Genomic DNA, 14,554 nt, shown 5'->3' on the forward strand with positions numbered 1-14,554 from the left:
CAGTAACCATGAGATAAATCATAAAACAAAGTTCTGGAATATTCCTTTATCCCATTGTTTTGCAACTCTATGTACATTACAAACTATATGATTGTTTGAAGAGAAATGCATCTGTAGGAGGCTCTAAGTGTTTTAATTAAAGAATTTGAGTAGTTTTCCAACTATGTGTGATTAACCTATTAACCTAAAATCCGTTCTGATATCACTGTTTTACTAACCTAACAGCTTATTATTCTAAATAGGAAACCTTTATTTTGTTTGCAAATAATATTTAAGATTCTAACTACCAGCAAGAATGAGTCCTTATATTTAAAGAGCACCTGTCATCTCAGATCCATCATGGCAGCGCCTGTTTGAGGGCATCCACTCACCTGCTGCCTGCCATGTCCCTCACCTTGTTGTGTCACTCCCGCATCACCAGCTGTCCCATTAAAGTGAATGGGACTTTTGGTGAGTCAACACTGGGTCAGAGGAGGAGCCGCTGCAGGACAGAGATGACAGTTGCTCTTTAAAAATTATGATTTAAATCGAGTTGATTTAAATCAAGCCTCTTTACTAGTGATTTAAATCATGATTTAAACCGCGATTTAAATCGACTTGATTTAAATCAAATCCACCCTGCTTTCTGTTGTTATTTTTTCCTAATAAAGTCAGCAGTAACCCAGTGGACAAATTTATTCCACTTTTGATTATCATATATTGCTGCTCATTTTAAAAAGTTCAGTTATACAAAGCAAAACAGTTTCTCTAACTCACTTGTACTAAACCAGAATTTTAGCCATAGCTTATTGAAAAAGCCATAATTAATGTATAAACCAACATCAAATAAATTCAGTTTTTGTAAGATGAAAATAAACTTTATTTTTTTCTACAACATGCAAAGTCAACTTAAAAACTGCTCACAAAATCTGGAAGACCATCCAATGAGCGTCTCTTTCACTCCAGTGAAGGAAGGTGGGAAGGGAGAGATTAATGAAGGACAAGTCCTATCTTACTTCAACAGGAAGCCTATGTTGGATCCCACAAAATATTACCTTTTGTATTGAAAACATTTAGTTGCAGTTGGATCCTCTCGTCTCTCCTATTCAACATCTACATGATACCGCTAGGTGAGATCATTCGTGGTTTTGGAGTCGGGTATCACCAGTACGCTGATGATACCCAGCTTTTTATTTCGACCCCAAACCACCTCAGTGATGCCCTCGATGTGATGTCCCGTTGCCTGGAAGCAGTTCGGGTCTGGATGGGGAAGAACAGGCTTCAACTCAACCCTGACAAGACTGAGTGGCTGTACGTACCGGCATCTTGGGATATTCAGAACATTCCATCTCTTTCTATAGGGGGTGTTAGATAGGGCTCGCAACTTGGGAGTCCTCCTAGATTCACAGCTTTCCTTAGATAACCACATAATAGCTGTGACTAGGGGAGCCTTTGCCCAGGTTCGCCTGGTGCGACAATTACGGCCCTATCTAGACCGGGATGCCCTGCGTACGGTCACTCATGCACTCGTGACTTCTCGTTTAGACTACTGCAATGCTCTCTACATGGGGCTGCCCTTGAGGACCACTCGGAGGCTCCAACTGGTACAGAATGCAGCCGCGAGAGTTGTGTTGGGAGTCTCCCGATACTCCCATGTTATACCTCTACTCCGTGAGCTGCATTGGCTCCCAGTTGTCCTCCGGGTAAGATTCAAGGTGCTGGTAATGGTTTTCAAAGCCCTACATGGCATGGGTCCGGAGTACCTTAGGAATCAACTTCCCTCCGCCCAGTGCGCTCCCACAGAGAGGGCCTCCTAAGGGTTCCGCCGTTCGGAGAATGCCGTCTGGTGGCTCCCAGGGGGAGGGCGTTCTCTGTGGGCGCGCCTGACCTATGGAACTGTTTACCGGTTGAGCTCCGGATGGCTCCCGACCTTCGCTCCTTCCGACGCGACCTAAAAACCTATCTGTTTGAGCAATCCGGTCTGGTCTGACGGGTTCTGTTGTAATTATTATTTTAAGGTAACTTATCTTCTGCATCTGGGCATTAGGGTTTAATTTGTTTTCAATATCTGTATTTGTACATTTTGATATTTATGTCACTGTTCACCGCCCTGAGTCCTTAGGGAGAAGGGCGGTATACAAATCAAATCAAATAAATAAATAAATAACTCTGGCAAAAGAAAGGAACTCTCTAGCTTACTGTTGTGAAAATGAAAGGAATTCTTTCATACAACTGAAAGTTGGAGTCAAATATACTAACCTGAGATTCATGAAATATTTAAAAACCCTAGGAAGGTTGTGAAGAGATCTTATCATTTTCATTTATTTGGTACAATGTCTATTCTTAGCATTATGTAAGTCTGAAATAAGTCTAGAGAAAATCAAGGCAAATTACTCTGTAAGATGGAAGTGACAGACTAGATTTAGTACCAGTAATTTCCCTGTCCTTAAGAGATATGCACAAACAATACATCATACTTATATTTTTCAACAGAAAAAGTGGGGTTTTTTTCTAATACTTTACTTTAGACATTTGTTATATATTGTGGTTAAAAAGGAAGTTTAACAAATTAGTACTTATCCCCTTTTGAACATATGACTCATGTGCTTTCTACAGACTCTTCCAAAACTCTTGGAACTATGTTAATAAGGCCGATATGAGAGATGACAAGCCAATAAGACTAAAATGACTGTACTAGTATATGTTATTTCATCTGCTCCATGTCACCATGACCAACAGGATCAGTCACAACTATTCTTATTTTAATAAAAAAAGCTTGGCAAACTCTCAACTACATAATAATTAAATATCTAATTGGAACAAGTAAGCATCAAGATTTTTTTTGATAGGAACGTATATGCTGGGTAATAAATAAAAAAGCATAAAATCAAAGAAATGAGACAACCTCTTATTAAGCTCAGATAAATTACTGGATTTTTCTAGTAAAATCTATTTTAAAACTGAGTAAAGAATTTTAAGCAATTGTGGATTGCTGTGATATGCAGATTTTTAATTATTTGAAAAAGACTCCAAATGTTCAATTTTGGAACATAATTATGCCAAGAAAAACACACTATTTAGATAACGCTTGATTAGCATATGGGATGCAGTATATGTTACTGTTGATTACTGATCCGTTTTATATGTGGGAACAAAAATCACATTTCAAATAATTACAGTTATGTTGATCCAATATTGGAATCTTTTTATCCAATAGACTTAATACTTGCAGAGTTGCTCTTTCCTACAACAGCTGTTTCTCACTTTGTGAAGCTGTGGTTATAAATAGGAAACAACTGTACTAGTGTTTCACCACTTTTTCATATTGCGTTCTCCAATATATTAGAAAAATATAACACACTTTTTATTATTCCAGGACTGACAGATCTATAATTTGGCCAGGGAAGTACACACAGATGCAGGGTACACCTCCCATTACTTTTTTGCCACATACTCACTTCTTGCATACATAGACAAGGAAATAGGTTGTCAACCCTACCAACAATAAATGGCAGAAAACTATGGCGCTACAATATTGTACTGTAACTGAAATTTTTTCCTTGATTAAAAAGGCAGTTTTTCACAAGAATTTTTTCACAAGAATTAGAACAGAAATGAGTATTTTAATTCATGTGTAGATTATCAATCCTACCAGACTTTAATAATATTAATAGTAGTAATAACACTAATAAATACAAAGCAAGGTGTCAGTTTCTAAGATTAACTGTACATAGAAAAATGGCTTGGGACTCTGTCTTTTTTTAAAAAAAATAATGCTTGGAATCCAATGATCTGTTTAGAAATCCTCCAACTTTTCAGTCATAAGAAGTCTTTGATAAGGCAACTGTGGCAAGAATTGCTAGATTTCTCTCTGTTTTGTTTTGTAATTGGTCAAATTGACACAAGGACATTTTGTGAAAACACTAATAATGTGCTCACTAACCCAAAATATTTGAGACTGTAACAGCCTCAACTGAAGGGAGAGTATGATTTGATAAACTATCTTTTAGTTTATATTATGTATGGTCAATTTCCTACTATTAGGTTTGAAAGGATAACTGCATCTTCTGATAAGGCCTGAAATGACTACTTGCCATGAAGTAGTATAAGAAATATAATAAGGAGGACTGCTGACAATAGCATGATTTCAAAATCAGGGGTACTCATGGGCAATTATGAAGTGAATGCATATAAGGAAAAAAGGGGAAAGTTGTTTTAAAAAATGGATAATCACTTTCCTGAATAAAGTAAATTGGGTTCTACTGAGTATTTACTTATTGCAATTACCTGTTAATGCTGTGCTTGGCACAAATATTATAATTTCTACAATGAAAATTCAGATACCACGTTAGTATCCTATGTGCTAATGTTCTCTATATGAATAGGATTATAACTATCATAATTCCCAGCCTGCATGCTGTACTAGATGACAGTTGTAATCTAAAATACCAGATTGTGTAAGATTCAATTAATCCATGGTTTCTAAAGCTAATATTCAAATCCAAGTTCAAGAAAACTAGCCTAGTTTTTTTAAAAAAAATCATTTCTTTTGCCATCAAATGACATGAAAATCAAAATATGTTACAGCACAAAAGCAGAAATAAACTTACAATTACTAGAACTGAAAATGCATATATACAGTAAATAATCTAGTATGACAACTTAAAATGCCTGTCAATAAGTTTTACATGTTGCTGAACTGAAAGATGAAACAAAATATAATTTAAACTTGGCACTGAAATGAAGAGGCCATTCTACAGATGTTGCACTACCATAGATAAGCTGATCTGTCTAGTTTATATAATTAAATTTAGCCAGGTTAAGGAACAAAAGGATGATCTTCCTCTGGAGAGCTTGTTATGGGAAAACCATCCTTCAGGTTCTTCAAACCGTAACAAAGAAGTAACAGAACACCAAATAGGAACCAGAAGGAAATTCCTATAACTTTGAGTATATCTGTAATGGATTTCTTAGGTCAATTTTTCTTCTTTTTTTTAACGTAGTGGGCATATAATGTCAAGTTAATTTGAGCTGTTCTATGATATGGATGCATTTCATTAAAAAAACGCAGTTCACACTTTAATTTAGTGAGTTGAATTATATCTATTTATCTATAAAGTTTTCTATTGATTCAAGATTTGATACAAAAGATATGGTTGAACATAGAAAACTGATACTTACCTATAATATCGTGACTGTAAATAGGTGGAACACACAGCTTTTGAGACATGACTAGCAGAGCCAAAGTCTATGACCTTGACCCTATATGGCTGGCGCACAGGATCCACCAACATGATGTTTTCAGGCTTTAGGTCAGCATGTATTAGACCTAAGCTTTTCAGTTTCATCAAAGCAGTGGCCACTTGTTGCAATATTGGTCGAATGTATTTCAGAGGCAGAGGGCTAAACTTATTTTGTTTTAAGAAGTCATACAAATTTTGCTCCAGCATTTCAAACACCAGGCATGTGTGGTTTTTGTGTTGAAAACACTCATATGAACGGACAAAGTTATATTCATCAGCATTCTCATTACTCAGTCGAGAGAGGATGCTTACTTCAATCTGACCTTGCCTGGCATAAGAAGGGTGATTTTTCAAAATTTTGATAGCAACAATTTCCTTTGTGCTGCGCTTCCAGCACTTTGCCACCTGTCCAAAAGTTCCTCGGCCCAAGAACTCCAAGACTTCATAGCTATTTGTCATAGAACAAAGAATTTCATGCTGGACTAGCTGGTAATCACCTTCGCCACTGGAACTACTGCTTTTGGTTGTTACAGCGGTGGTAGTGGCCGCAGCACCCACCGCAGGTCTGTTTTGCAGCATGAGAGGTGGATGTTCCTCAATTATTTGCACGCTACCGTTGCTGTCAACTTCTTCACTTTTCCTTTTTAAGCCACATTTTTGATATGGTTCCAGTAAAGCAATGTTAGCCCTGTGTGTTAGGGCTTGGCTGTTTTGAAAGGATGTTGTTCCGCCACTGCCTGTACTGTCTGCTGCTGTAACCACAATGTGCTCAACTGAAGGAGCAGGGAGAAGGAGGTTCTGATCATAAGCAGGGATACTGAAGTTTGCTACCTGGTGAGAAGAGCTTGCTGGCCCTTGAGCACCAGAGAGATTTTTGCTGTGACTGTAATACTCGTCACTGTTACTCTGTCCTGAAGCATCCCAGCTAGAGGGCTCCACTTTCAGTTTCTTGGCACTGCAAAAGGCACTCGAAGATACTGATGGAGGTGAAAACACCTGCAGCTGTGAGGCCATACCTAGAGGAAACAAAGACCTGGACATCACATTTGCAGAAATAGAAATCACATATCTTTTACAACTGAATAAGAATAGCCAACTCATCATTCATTTCCCCCAAATTTGCTATTAGCAATTATAATTACATCCCATTTCTTTACATATCTATCCTACAAAACCTGATTAGAAGCAGGAAAAGAAGCTATAGTTATTATTCTGGAATCATGCCAACAGAGCCAATTAGTTGCAACAGATAGCTTTGTGCAGAGGGGAAAATCCAGTTGAATTGGAATATTCATTCACCTTCTTCAGAAGGTTAGAAAAGTCCAAGTCAATGTTACAGTGGTACACTGGAGGAAGATGATCTAACTCTGACCATAATTTTACTATAACTATATACAAAATTCTACTTTTCACATAATTAAAGTTGTGCGTATGTGGTTTTGTGTGCATATATTTGTGTCTTCATGTTTTGCAGCGAGATGGGAGGCAAACAATTTAATAAATAGGCAGATAAATAAAGTCAATCTTGATTCCTGATGATTACATGGACAAATCCACACAGCTTTCTCGGCAGTATTTTCTGAAGGGGTTTGCCACCGCTTTCTTTCTGGGTGAGACAATCACCCAGTTGAATTTGTGCCTAGAGCAGAACTAGAACTCAGTTTCTACTTTCTAGCCAGATGTTTTTAAGCACTACATCAAATAAGCTCTTAATTAAAGCTTATCTTGGTTATATTAACTGAATGACCAGCTTGCTACTTGCACAAGTTGAGCTATGCATGTGCATGCACATGCTCCAGCCAGCCATTCATGTGGTCCAATTCCAAATAGGCCACAACCCGGTCCACAGTAGTCACAGCCCAGGGATGGGGACCTCTGTCTTAGGATACTAAAACTTCATTTTGTTTAATATTTAAATTAGCCTTTAATTGGGCCTTTACAGTTGCAAGAAAAAGTATGTGAACCCTTTGGGATTACGTGGAGTTTTGCATGAATTGGCCATAAAATGCGCTCTAAACGTCATGTAAGTCACAACAATAGAAAAACACAGTCTGCTTAAAATAATACTACACAAACATTAGCTGTTGTCATGTTTTAATTGAACATAACATGTAAACATTCACAGTGCAGGGTGGAAAAAGTATGTGAACCCCTAGCCTAATGACTTCTCCAAGAGCTAATTGGAGCCAGGAGTGAGCCAACCTTGACTCCACTCAGTGTGATGATATTGGATGTGTTGCTGACAGCCGTCCTGCCCTTTAAAAACACACACCTGGTTTGGGTTTACTGGTCTGAAGAGGCACTGTCTGAGGTGAACCATGCCTCGCAGAAAAGAGCTCTCAGAAGACCTACGATCAAGAATTGTTGACTTGCATGAAGCTGGAAAGGGTTACAAAAGTATCTCCAAAAGCCTTGATGTTCATGTGTCCACAGTAAGACAGTCTACAAATGGAGAAAGTTTAGCACTGTTGCTACTCTCCCTAGGCGTGGTCGTCCTGTAAAAATGACTGCAAGAGCACAGCGCATAATGCTTAATGAGGTAAAGAAGAATCCTAGAGTGTCAGCTAAAGACCTACAGGAATCTCTGGCACATGCCAACATTTTTGTTGACACATCTACAATAAGGAAAACATTAAACAACAATGGAGTACATGGGAGGACGCCACGGAGGAAGCCATTGCTGTCCAAAAAAAATATTGCAGCACGTTTGAAGTTTGCAAAAGAGCACCTGGATGTTCCACAGCACTACTGGCAAAATATACTGTGGACAGATGAAACCAAAATTTGAGTTGTTTGGGAAAAACACACAACACTATGTGTGGAGAAAAAAAGGCACAGCACACCAACATCAAAACCTCATCCCCACTGTAAAACATGGCAGAGGGAGCATCATGGTTTGGGGCTGCTTTGCTGCCTCAGGGCCTGGATGGATTGTTGTCATTGATGGGAAAATGAATTCCAGAGTTTATCAGGACATTTTGCAGGAAAACGTACGACCATCTGTCCACCAACTGAAGCTCCGCAAAGGATGGGTGATGCAACAGGACAATGACCCAAAGCATACAAGTAATTCAACAAAACAATGGCTTCAACAGAACAGAATATGCCTTCTGGAGTGGCCCAGTCAGAGTCCTGACCTCAACCCGATTGAAATGCTGTGGCATGACCTTAAGAGAGCGATTCACACCAGACATCCCAAGAATATTGCTACACTGAAACAGTTTTGTGCAGAGGAGTGGTCCAAAATTACTACAGATCGTTGTGCAGGTCTGATCTGCAACTACAGGAAACGTTTGGTTGAGGTTATTGCTGCCAAAGGAGGGTCAACCAGTTATTAAGTCCAAAGGTTCACATACTTTTTCCACCCTGCACTGTGAATGTTTCCATCTTATGTTCAATTAAAACATGACAACAGCTGTTTGTGTAGTGTTATTTTAAGCAGACTGTGTTTTTCTATTGTTGTGACTTACATGACGTTTAGAGCACATTTTATGGCCAATTCATGCAAAACTCCATGTAATCCCAAAGGGTTCACATACTTTTTCTTGCAACTGTATATTAACCTTTAATAGTTAAAAAGTATCTTTTAATTATTTGGCTTTCCCCAACTATATAAGGTGAGATTATTCAAGAGCTACCCGATTTTTTTAAAAAATCAATTTATGAGAACTTTTTTAAATTTTGAAGATACAACACATGTCCACAACTATACAATCTATGCTTTATGCAAGATATTTGTACAAATACTCCATAGTCAATTCATAAATGCATTTTTATTTGCAATGCTAATAAAATCTCATTCTGTAACTAACTTCCCTATTTAAACAAAGAAATTAACTCACAATGCTGTTGATGCTACCTGCACCAGTTAATACTATTTTTCTATCTTGCTTCCCAGCAATATTATATTAAACTCTTTAAAATGCTGCCTATGGTGCAAATACTTTCTTATGCCATCCGTACAGACCAACAGAAATATATCCAGTAAAAAAATGGCAGTGGAGAAATAGCTAAAGGTAGTCCTCAACCTACGACCAAAATTGAGCCCAAAATTACTGTGGCTAAGCCAGGCTTTTGTTAATTGAGTTTTGCCCCTTTTATGACCTTTCTTACCATAGTTGTTAAGTGGGTTACTGCAGTTGTTAAGTTAGTAAGTTAAATGAATCTGGCTTCCCCATTGATTTTGCTTGTCAAAAGGTGACAAAAGATGATCACATGACCCCAGGACACTGCAACAGTCATAAATAGGAGTCAATTGCCAAGAGTCTGAATTTTGATCATGTGACCAAGGGGAAGCTGCAAAGTCGTAAATGTGAAAAACGGTCATAAGTCACTTGTAAGTACTTGTAACTTTGTTCACTAAATGAATCTGTAACTCAAGCACTAACTGTAGAAGATAGTTCTGAAAAAAATGTGCATTTAACTCATATTAACTTTCTCAAATGCCGTTTCAATGTTGAGTCATCTCTAGATTGCATTAATTTTGCATGTTCCGTAACATAAAATTAAAATATTCCTTAGTAACTTCCAGTATTTTTAAATACTAAAATCCTATTTTAACTACTAACTATAGCAGGGATGTCAAACTCACAATGTCACGTGACGTGTCGCAACTTTTTTCCCATTGCTGGCAATGGAGTGGGCACGGGTTTGGCATGATGCATCTGGCCCGCGGGCCAGCAGTTTGAAAAGCCCTGAACTATAGCAATGTATTATACAACAAAACATCCCCAACTCTAGGGGCAGAGGAAGAGTTAACTTCCTACATGTTAGTAATCCACTAACAAAATGTTAACTCTTTTTTCACTCTTTTAATATCAGATCTAACAGAGGCTTAGACTTTAAGACAAGTGTTTTGCCAAGAAAAATATATTCCAATTCTGACAACATAAATATGTTTGGACTTTTAGGAGCTAAGCTATTAATCTATTTGTTCAAGCTACTGCAAAGTTTGAACCTCTCCCCTGTAACTACTGTCTTTTAATAATGAACATAAATGCAAGCTTCTTGCATATAATACAGTATAAATTAGCCTCTACTGCCCTTTTTTATATACTAAGCAATAATCAGATGCCAGTTACCAGTGTTATCTTTTCATGCAAAGGAAAAGCAGCAGTATCATATACATATTTTTCTAGAATATTGATTGCCAAGAGAACCCAGTATTTTGAAGAGCTAACCCATTCCAAAGGTTTTATTCCAATTCTATAGCATATTAGCTCAATGAATAAAAAACAGTAGCAAGAAAATCAAATCTGGCTCCAAGAAATGAATCTCAGATTTTTATTCCCAAAAGTCTGCCCAAGGAAAACTGCTGTACTAAAGGCATTGTATCAAGTTTCGTAGAACAACCATAACACGTTTCAGCAGAATACTTTTATCAGTATCCAGGAAACTGTCTTAAAACCCTCTCCAGCTTGCATATAAGCTAGATCTAATGCCACATCAGCATCAATTATGTGTTATAAAATTGGTCTAAATGCAAACTGTTACCAGGATAAAACACTGTTTTGCTGCTACTATCACTTCTCCAATAATTTAAAACATGGAAATTCACAGCATGAATTTAATACTAAAGAATTATACTAAAGGTATAATCTCAACAGAAGAAATAAGGACCTATACCTAGTTTTCAGTCAGTGTTGCATAGTGGTTAATTTTTAAACTATTTACTCAATTATTATATCAACACATTGTGCTTATCAGTGAGTATTAGACTGGAGTAGATGTAAAATGTTGATCCTTTACAGCAATTCTCTTCATAAGCAAACAAATTAACAAGTAAAAGCCAGTGAACAAGGGAGCAGTGGAGCAAAATGATTAGGAAAATCTTGTCAAAAAGAAAACAAAATACACATTAACTTGTAGAAGGTACATCATTATACTAGAATAGCTGCAAATTATGGCAATTTTAAAAGGGGATTTAAGCCTTATTTTCCACAAATGTATCTACCAAATTGTTAGTAGTATTATGGCGTGCATGCGCACACACACACACACACATGTGCAATTCAGACATAAACCTCCATTTGGTTATCAATAACAGACACTCGCAGATACAGAACTTTTATTATACACATTAAAAAACTACATTACTTTTCGACATAATTGCCATTCAAATTGAGGCATTTTTTTACAAGGTTTGAAATTCCTTAGTAGTAGTTTCTCGCCACCAAATCTGGGCTATTATAGAGGGTAGTGATCAAAAACATCCCAATGGAACTGTTTCCAAAGTTTTTGGGTGCATCTAACAGTGTGCGGGTGACCATTATCATGAACCAACACCACACTGGAAGTCAGCATGCCCCGATGCTTGTTATGGATGGCTCGTCTGTGTTTTCGTAATGTTTCACAGTAGACTTCTGAATTGATGGTTGAACAAGCTCCATGAACTTCACTAGCAGCACTCCTTTGGCATCTTCACATTTGGCGGGTTTTTCTATGGCACCACTTCCAGTGTGGTGTTGGTTCACAATATTGCTCGCCTGCACACCGCTAAATGCACCCAAGAACTTTTAAAGCAGTTCCGTTGGGATGTTTTTGATCACCCTGCCATAGCACAGATTTGGCAGTGAGCGACTACTACTAAGGAATTTCAAATCTTGTAAGACGTTATGACAAGTGCCTCAATTTGAATGGTGATTATGTCTAAAAGTAATGTAATGTTGTAATGTGTGCAATAAAAGTTCTGTGTCTGTCATTGATAACCAAACTTAGGCTTATTTCCAAATTGCCCTCGTGTATGTGTGTGTTTGCATACACACACACACACACACACTTTATACATCCTTGAAAATAAGACCCGGTCTTACATATATTTTTTTTGCCTCCAAAAGAGGCACCAGGTCTTATTTTGGGAGGATGTCTTACCTTAGGACCACCACAACCAGTCTTCCCATGCCCCATCTGCCTAGGCACACCTCGCCTCGCCCACCCTCTTGTGGCGGCTCCTGGCTTCCGTATCATCATCAGAGGCCTTCCAGGGGATGCCATGCACTTCAATCCGGATGCCATTTCTTTACTGCAGGTGCCTTTCTGGAAGGCCTCCGATGGCAAAACAGAAGCCAGAAGCAACACGCATGATCAGCAGCAAGTGGCCGCAAAAGAAGAGGACAGGCGAGGCGAGGCAGATGTCGCAGCGTGGGAGGGCTGGCTGCAACTGTCCTAAGGTAAGTATGTGTGGGGCGTCTGGGACAGCTCCACCCCATCCCCGCCCTAGCTTGATTTTAACCTGTACGCCTCACCCCACCTCGTGCAACCAGGTGCAATGGAGTGGGCAGGTTTTTAAGTAGGGCTTATTTTGGGGGTAGGGCTTATATTGGGTGAATGTGTAAAAAGCTAGGTCTTATTTTCGGGAAAACATGGTTTATATCTACCCCATCAAACCCAACATGCCTTTGAAACTAAGTTTGAACTACATGCTGACACAGTTACATCTTGCTTATCTTCTAAGAAAGCTCTACTACAAAACATTGTATCCATTTGTTTAATGTATATCCCACCATTCATTCAGGTACTCATGCAGTTAAAAAAAGTATTTCCTCCATTTTTTTCACAACAAATCTGTGAGGTAGGCTGGGCTTAGAATGACTCACTTAAAGTCACCTAATAAGCTTCAATGGTTGCAGGTGACACTGTCATCCAATAACTTAAGTATGCGCATACAATCTTCTGTACCATAACCACAATGTGCAAACAACAATCAATAACTAGCCAACCACATTTTAGTTTAGCATCTTACACTCATATGTAGTAACTTAATCCTAGCAACTTAAGTGAAAACTTTTAAACCATTACTATTTTCATATCAAATTAACTGAGGAATGCCTCAAGATGAGTTACTTATACAGCACCTTACAGATCTAAATCTAAAATCTCTAGTTACTTCTTAATCTAAAAGAGCATTTTTAAGCACTATCTGGAAATACCAATAAAAACCTGTTTTGGCTCTAGGTACAATCACTGTGGGAAACTGACAAACGATTATAATTGCAACGAGAGAATGCCACAAGATTACTGAGAAATCCAGCAACTTTTCTAAAGTTATTGTGCTATGAGAGAAAAAAAAAATCAACTGCTTTTCCATGGGTCTGTTTTGTGTGTGTTTAAATGCTTTCTGGGAAAATATTTCTCTGCAAGAAGCGCTCCCGGCTAATTGCTAATTCTGTATAATTTTTGTAAGCTTCAACTGTATTTCAGCTTAACAAAATTGCCTCCTGCGCACAACGCAAGAACGTTTTCGGGAATGTTTGACGCAATTTACACGCTTGAGGAATCCGCTCAAGCGATTTAAGCAGGAGAGAACAAACAACTTCGAAGAATGGAAAAATCCAGTTGCTTCATTTAAGTTTAAGTCGCTGGGAACCGGGGGGGGGGGGGGGAAAGGCCGATTACACCATTATTAGGGGATAAACAAAAAAAACACCCTGATCGTCTACCGACGATAACTCTTCCACGGGGTCTTCCGTAGACCTACAACAATTTACTCACTTCTGGCGACGATTTTGCCTCGTCGTCTCTCCTAGCAGGCCTCAGCAGTCGCCCAGAGATATGGCGGTCACTGACCTATCAGTCAGGGCTAAATGGCGTGCCCAGCGGCCTGTCCCATTCGATCCTACCCACTCACGGCCGCCCCGAGGGAAGGTACTTACTCGCCACCGTTCGGGGTATCTCAACGGCGGGCCGGGCCGGGAGCTGCCTGCCGGTGCCGGGGGACAAGCGGGCGCATCCTAGCCCTGGGCGAAGGGGAGTGAGGCCGCGGCGGCCCTGTCGAGCCGGCCAGCCCACAGGCAACCCCCAAGCCCTTCAGCCTCCGCTTTCGCCAGGCTTGGGCCCCCGTCGCCCGCCAGCGAGCCCAGCCCGGCCCCGGCCCCGCCGCTCTGCTAGCCGCCGCGCCCTCGAGGGCCCCTCGGTTCAACCCAGCTGCTCCCGCTCCCTTCCGCGCCCCTCGCCTAAATCAGGCTGAACCTGCCGAGCGCGGAACTATAAAGCTGCCCCGCACGCTCTGGGCTTGCCAGGCGAAGGAAGCCGAGCGCCGAGGGAGAGACGGAAAGGATCACGGGAACCCACGTGACGGGGAGGGAGTTGCCGAACCGGCGCTGAATTTTGTGGAGCCGGGAAGCCGAGGCTGCGTTTTCTCCAGCGTCCGCAGCCGTAGAGTGATAATGCGAATTTGTTCTCGGTTCGCCCTGGCACGATATCAAACCGAATATCTGCTCGGTTTTCTTGTCTCTTAAGAGCCGAAGTGGGTTTGGGGCTGCAAGGCAGAGGCCGATAACGCGAGCGAGAAAGCTCGCCCTAGAACTGATCGCCTGCCGCGCCTTGATAGGCAT

At 39.8% G+C, this 14,554-nt stretch overlaps 1 protein-coding gene across 4 annotated transcripts in view; it reads right to left on the reverse strand.

Annotated features, from left to right (window-relative positions):
* The window catches only part of HIPK1 (homeodomain interacting protein kinase 1), a 41,537-nt gene extending 27,378 nt beyond the window's left edge, over positions 1–14,159 (reverse strand). For 2 of the 4 annotated variants that reach the window (XM_081325704.1, XM_081325701.1), the window contains exons 1-2: positions 13,713–14,159; positions 5,161–6,238 (exon numbers count right to left, since the gene is read on the reverse strand). In XM_081325704.1, the coding sequence (XP_081181830.1) occupies positions 5,161–6,236 (1,076 nt within the window). In that variant the 5' untranslated portion in view covers positions 6,237–6,238; positions 13,713–14,159. Of the gene's footprint in view, positions 1–5,160; positions 6,256–13,712 lie in introns of all 4 variants that reach the window. The other 2 variants (XM_081325702.1, XM_081325703.1) reach the window with 2 other exon arrangements.
* Positions 14,160–14,554: the final 395 nt, after the last annotated feature.

Source organism: Vipera berus (genome assembly GCF_964194415.1).
Source record: "Vipera berus genome assembly, chromosome: 3".
Taxonomy (NCBI): domain Eukaryota; kingdom Metazoa; phylum Chordata; class Lepidosauria; order Squamata; family Viperidae; genus Vipera; species Vipera berus.